Source organism: Tiliqua scincoides, chromosome 8, assembly GCF_035046505.1.
Source record: "Tiliqua scincoides isolate rTilSci1 chromosome 8, rTilSci1.hap2, whole genome shotgun sequence".
Taxonomy (NCBI): Eukaryota; Metazoa; Chordata; class Lepidosauria; order Squamata; family Scincidae; genus Tiliqua; species Tiliqua scincoides.
This window is the reverse complement of record NC_089828.1, coordinates 20,505,151-20,511,806: the sequence shown is the minus strand read 5'-3', so window position 1 is coordinate 20,511,806 and position 6,656 is coordinate 20,505,151. Positions and strand designations below refer to the sequence as shown.

Sequence of the window (6,656 nt, the reverse complement as noted above, 5' to 3'; positions counted from 1 at the left end):
TTGAAACCTTGGAGTTCAAGTAAGCATGTTCTTATGGGGAAAAAACGGAAGGCCATAAAGAAATGGTATCAGTAATATGTCATGCACAGACGTTTATGTCTAAATTCTAGATATGTCAAAGTAAATGAAAGCTGTCCTATTGGTGGTTTATTCTGAGCAGCACGCTTCTTGAAAAAATTCTCTTGGCCTGATTCACTTAAAACTCCTGTTAAACTCCCAGTGTCTAATCATACTGACTGTACCCGAGGTGTTATTGCAGGTGGTTTGTTCTAGAAATACACAAATGCTGTGGAAGTGGTCATGTAATGGTCTCTGCCTTGTGGTTTTTTAAAATTACAGTCTCAGATCTGCCGATAATAAAGTGTAGAAACTTAAATTGAGCTGTATATAGAATCGAGTTCAACTGAATTGGTCCCCTTGAAGTATTTTTTTCATGGAAACAGAACTACAAGAAAAGCTGAAATATGAAATCATTTCAGTTTATTTTTCCAAATAAACAGTTATCAAGGTGGTATACAACATAAGGAGGGGGAAATGACAAAATAAGAATGAAAAGGTACAATATTTTAAAAATTCAATTAAAAAATAAAATGAATACAACCCCAAAGCAACTGATTAAGAAGGCCAGATATAAAAGGAGAGTCTTCAGTCCTGACAGGGAGAGGTGCCTTGACAAAAAGAGCCGCCTTGTTGCTGTCAGTCTGGCCTCTGCCAGTGATGGCACACTCAGCGGTGTTCTCTCTGCTGGCCTTAGGGAGTGCAGTGGGAGCAAGGCCAGATAAAGGAGGAAGTGGTTCTTCAAATATCCTGATCCAGATCCCTGTATGGCTTTAAAGGTCAAAACCAGTTTCTTGAATTGGGCCCAGAAACACACTCGTAGCCACAGGAGCAGTGCATGAACTGAGTCAAATTGCTTAGTCTGAAAGACTGCATGAGGTATTACATTCTGCACTATTTGAAGATAACACAAAAATCATACAGAGAAGCTATTGTGTTTCCACTATATGTACTGTTCAATAATTTATATCCTCAACATGGTCAGGGCTGAAATTATTATCAGACAGTCTGATACTCACCATATGCAAAAATACCGCTCTGCGGTCTGTATTGCTGTTGTACCAAATAACCTCAGGAGTCTGGTAGGGGTTGACCAATCCTTTTCCCAGCCAAGCAGGAGAATGACTGTTTCCACGCCAAATCAGGTCATAGTCTTAGGTTATGGGTACTTGATTCATGTGGGGGGAAATGGCTGATGTCCTGCTTTCCATAGGGTACTCCTTTCATTTGAGAGATGGAACATGAAGAGGTTAGGAGGTGTCCCAGGATCTTCAGAGCCCAACTCTGATGTCAAATCAATATACGATTTCCATCTCAGTAGCAGCATCACACTGGAATCTTGGAAGTTTATTTCTGTTGAAGTCTTGACAACAATTCAAGTCTGTTCAAGATTGCTGATTGCCATACATTGCTGTTCTTAAAGTCTGATTTATTCTCTTGCACAGAGGCAATCAAGTTTGCCCTATAAGTTGCATTATTTTAAAAATATCTTCACTGTGCATTTTTAGTCTGCTCTTTCAGAACCTATGGGAACATCACAGTACGTTTGCATTCAAAGTATTGGATGACAAGCTATCCCAGTAATACAATGCAAAACTCTTAGCTACATTGAGTCAAAGGGAAAAGCAGTTTAAGACTAACCTAGATCAAAGAGTGCTAGCCATGGCATGCTTGTAGCTCAGTAATCACTTCTCCTTCCTTGCCCCCACCTTCCCTCTCATAAATCTGCAGTAGCTATTTAATGAAAGCCTCGCTTTTATCAATGGTCTGAGGTATCTGCTGCTTTCCATTCAGAGCTAGTTTTTTTTTTTTTCCTTCTTGCATCCCTGTACATTACTGGCTCCTATTTTAATATCACCAGCTGCGAGAAGGTTAAAGGTGGCCGCTTTTCCAAGAGGCTTCTGTTTTGGCCTTCGTCAGCTCCATGCACTCTAAATCTCCCCCCCCCTTCGCCTGAATGCAGCCGGTAGATACTTTGCATGCAGCTTTGGGAAGAAGGGAAGGATGACCTGAAGGACAAACTTTCTATTGCACAGTCTTCTTTCTTTCCCACCATCTGTTAAATCAGGTTACAAAACCCAGAAGGGCACCAAATAAGCCTGCTTTTCTACAACTAGCCTTTCTAGGTGTAAAGGGGAACCCTTATCACAGGCTCTCTTTATCTGAGTGAAGTGGGGATTAAGTGGTAACAAATACATTGTTGTTTTTTCGGAGCTCAGTAGCTAATCAACAGCAAAGGTCCTTATTTTAAAGGAAAAAGCATTATGAGACTTGTACGCTGTTAGAGGGATAGAATCTGATGCATTGTCAAGGATTTATCCAGAACTGCAAACAATGACAAGGGGACAATGGCAAGAAGAAAATAGGGGCAAGATTGGCTTTTTACTAAGTTCTTCATATTGGCTTTGATGGAATTCTAGATCAGGGATATCCAAAGTTCTTGGCAGGAGGGCCACATCATCTCTCTGACACTGTCAGGGGCCAGGGAAAAAAAGAATTAATTTACATTAAAAATTTGAATAAATTTACATAAGTTTACATAAATGAATATACAACAAACTTATATAAATGAATGAAGGTCTTGCAATAGATCAAGGCCTATAAAAGGCTTTGCACAAAGCAAGGCCAGCCTTTCCTTTGCTGCTGCTACTCCATCACAAACGTGAAACAGCAAGAAGTGGAGGAAGCCCTCATCCCACAGCTCATGTGAGAGGTCAAACGGTCACCCTCATGCTGCGAGCAATTGTGTCGGGCTAGTGCGGGCTCCAACAAATCTGTGGAGGGCCAGAGGCTCATTGGAGACTGGGGGCTTCCTGAGGGCCACACTGAGAGGCCTTGAGGGCCGCATGTGGCCCCAGGGCCGAGGTTTGGGCACCCCTGCTCTAGATCCTAAATGAGTAGCAAAATGCAGTGAGAACCTGTGTCTTGTTGAAAGCATGCGATTCCCACCCTCACATCCTCAGGAGTTTCTGGACACTTATTCTTATGTTGCATTGCTGTTACTTTGCTACTTCTGGGCTTGCTGGAAGAGGAGGGCTACTACTGTCTCCATTAGCTAATGAAATGGTTCTGTTCAGTTATAATTTATTGTAACCTTTCAAATGTACTTTAAATGCTATGACTAAGGACTCACGGTTAAATTTTCAAATTGTTTCCTTGGAACATAACTGAGGATTGTCAGTGAAATAAGACAAGTTTTATTAAAACATGTATTAAATATATTCCAATATTCTTTTTAATAAGATTGTAGATCCTATTGTCCACCAGGCACACAGCCCTGCAAGATCAGTCCTGCTTCTGTACATTCATATATTTGATGACAAGCTGGTTTCATACTTGAAGCAGTTGGCTCCTCAGTAACTTACAGCTGGATCTGTGAACCAGTACCTTGAAAAATGGTGTGAGTTGATGAAAATCCTCTCTGCGGTGTTTGTGTCAACTCATTCTGGAATCTGATTTGCAGAGCCAGCCCATCCATAGGACAGAGTAAAGTGGCCCCCATAGGCTGGATTGGCTGGCAAAGTGCCACCACCATCCAGGACTGCTCCCATGCATATTATAATTGAAAAGGCAAAGGGAGAGAGCATGAAGGAGAAGGGAGTGGGAGTCTAGACCCGGCAGGTGAAAAAGGGGCAGCTGCAGCTGCTTTGCATCTCCTGCTGCTGAGCAAGGCTGCAACGATCCTCATTTAGCTGGAAGTAAGCCCCTTGACTATTATGGGGCTTACTTCTGAGTAGACACGCCTAAGATTGGGTATCGTGTCCCTTGTCTGCCCTGCCTGCTGACTGGGCAACCAGAAAAGCCTGGAAGAGGTCTGGGTGGAGTGAGAAGGAGGAAGCCAGGGGCAGGCAAGCAGGTAGGAAGCCAGTGGGTCTGCTGAGGCCACCAGCCTAAGAATGGGCTGGCTGAGGGTCCTTCTAAGTGCAGCTCCCCAAAGTGACCCTCCCTGCCTTGCCTTTGCCTTTCAGTGAAGGGGCGTTTGGCCACAATCCTATCCTCACTTTCCTGGGAGTAAGCCCCATTGACTATAATGGGACTTACTTCTGAGTAGACATGCCTGGGCTGGGCTCTCAGGATCCTCTCCTGGCTCCACCTTCCTGGGAGTAAGCCCCATTGACTGTAATGGGACTTACTTTTGAGTAGACATGCCTAGGATTGGCCTTTTGGTCACACTTTTCTCTGAAATACAGGAGCAGGCAATTGGGGGGGGGGAATGTGAGGCAAGTGATTCTGGACCTTTGGAAGGTGCAGAGGAGTGAGGGGAGGGGCAGTAGGAGTGGTGCTAACTGCAATTATGAGATGGGGGAATGTCCCTGTGGGAGGGGGTTGGTGGGGGAGAGAGAAGTGCCAATTGCCTGCTCCTGTATTTGAGAAAAAAGAGTGCAACCAAAAGCCCAATCCTAGGCATGTCTACTCAGAAGTAAGTCCCACAGGCACATTCCCACCCATGTGCCCCCCTAGTCTTTGGCTGCAATCCTAACCACACTTTCCTGAGAGTAAGCCCCATTGAACAAAATAGGACTTACTTCTGAGTAGACCTGGTTAGGATTGTGCCCTTTGTCATGTAATGATTTAATTGTATTAATTATGTGTAATGTAGTAATTTAATGTAAGTAAAAAGCTGGGAGTGTGCCTTGACAATTTTAGTGCCTTGACAGTGTGCCTTGAGCTGAAAAAGGTTGAAAATGGCTGGACTAGGGGGCAGCCAGGAGATGATACCCTGTGTCACTAGTCTCTTCCACACTTCCTCTTCTGTTTCATTTCCCTCTCCTTTTTGAAATTCTGGGAATATGAGTGGAGAAGCCAGCATTGGGGTGAAAGACGAGAATGTTGCAAAGGCTGCTGCCACTCAGGGGAGCAGGGGAGTGGCATTTGGCACCCCACCTCAGCTGCTAACAGATCTTGGGTCAGTCCTTCAGTAACAGAAGGAATAGACAGATCTAGGATATTAGAATGGACTATCTCAAACAGTAGCGGGGAGGGAGAAAATAAAAAGCAATTTACATTTTCTCTTCTACATACCATCTTAGATGGTGAGAGACATTGGTTCCATTGTGTTTACCAATGAGTTGTGCAGATCCAACATGCTGCTGCTGGAATAATAAATGCAGCAGCCTGTGATTTCAAAGCAAAGCTTTCATAGAAGGAGAAGTCATCTTATGACTTCTGAGGTCTAATGAAAGGTATCTTTGGAACAGATCATTTGGTATTCCTTGGACTTCCCCCATCTGCTTCTTGCTATGTGCATTCAGATTCCCAGCTGCTGAAATCCAAAACGTGCTTGTGGTGTCTATTTTGAGTATCCTGCAGGAACAAATGCAAGGGCATTTAGTTCCCCCAAAAGGAGCTTTTGGTTCCCAGCAGCTGAGAATGTGGATGCTTGCTAAATGCATTTGTTGTGGCAAGTCCCCCTGTTTCTTCTTGGGTAGACAACTACAGAGATGACAGAAGAGAGAACCACAAATAGAGATGTATTTATTGAAGATATGCTATGGAACCCAATGCACAAGTTGGGATGCGCTATAAAAATACCTTCAGTGCAGGGCTGGCACATGCATGAGGCAGACTGGGGCAACTGCCTCAGGGGAAAAGATCAGCAAGGGATGCCTGCCCTCCACCATTTCTTCACCTGCTTCCTGGATTCTGAAAGGAAGAGAAGAAAAGGAAGTATAGAGGAGAGGACAGTCTCTGACACGAGCCTTGCAATTGTACTGTACACCACCTCTTTTCAAATCCAGGGGATGGGGTGGCACCAGCTATCCTGCAGTTGGGTAAGCGGGGGCTGCATTTGGCATTCGGCTGTAAAGGCCAGGAGGCATTGTGCATCAGTTCCCTTTCCTTCCTTGGTTGATGATTATCAGGAGGTAGAGGGCTGCTTTGAGCTGGGTATCGTAACTCCATCCTTAGGAAAATGGAAATTGAAGGCACAGGAACAAAGGAGAAGAGGAATAAAAGCCTCAAAGGAGCATTTGAAACAATGTGCTAAGCCCTAGCATGTTTCGTCTCAACTCTTCTTGAGTTGCAATGTGGCCAGCTTCTGCAAGGGTCTGCTGAACCTATTATCAGCCAGCTTCCAAAATTGCCTTTGTTGCCCTTCCAGAAACAGATTGTCCCTTTTGAGGTTCCATCCACAGCCAGCTGTAGTTCCCATGCAAGGGTCCACATGGTACCACAGTTTTAGAACTTGTAGGCTATTGCTTAGCTGTGCTCCAGAAACTGGAAAGTCTTTCTGAGTATAGACTTGGTACTTAGGTTCAGAAAAAGAGTCAGGCTTCTCAGCCATGAAGATCAGCATGCATGTGATGGTTTTGCTGCTTTGAAAAACACTGACATCTGATAGCCTTCAATGTAAAAGTTGAGTTTGGTTGGGACTGATAAAGAGTGGAAAGGTGCATTGAAGACATTTTGGTTTGGAAATGAATAGAAACCAAAAGAGAGGCACTCTGTTCATCAGAGCTTCTCTAGGTAAGACCCAGGCACAAATCCTTGCTGTCCATTCAGTTCTGCTGTCCACCAGCCATCGTCACCTGCTGAAATGATAGTTAAAATGTCACCTTCTTGGATATCCAACTCATCTTCATTCTGGAAAGAGAACAAAG

At 44.1% G+C, this 6,656-nt stretch overlaps 1 protein-coding gene across 1 annotated transcript in view; it reads right to left on the bottom strand.

The window, feature by feature from the left end:
• Nucleotides 1-5,511: 5,511 nt before the first annotated feature.
• The window catches only part of PSTPIP1 (proline-serine-threonine phosphatase interacting protein 1), a 36,087-nt gene continuing 34,942 nt past the window's right edge, over nucleotides 5,512-6,656 (bottom strand). Inside the window, exon 15 of the mRNA XM_066635793.1 lies at nucleotides 5,512-6,639. Within this exon, the coding sequence (XP_066491890.1) occupies nucleotides 6,508-6,639 (132 nt within the window). The 3' untranslated portion in view covers nucleotides 5,512-6,507. The remainder of the gene's footprint in view (nucleotides 6,640-6,656) is intronic.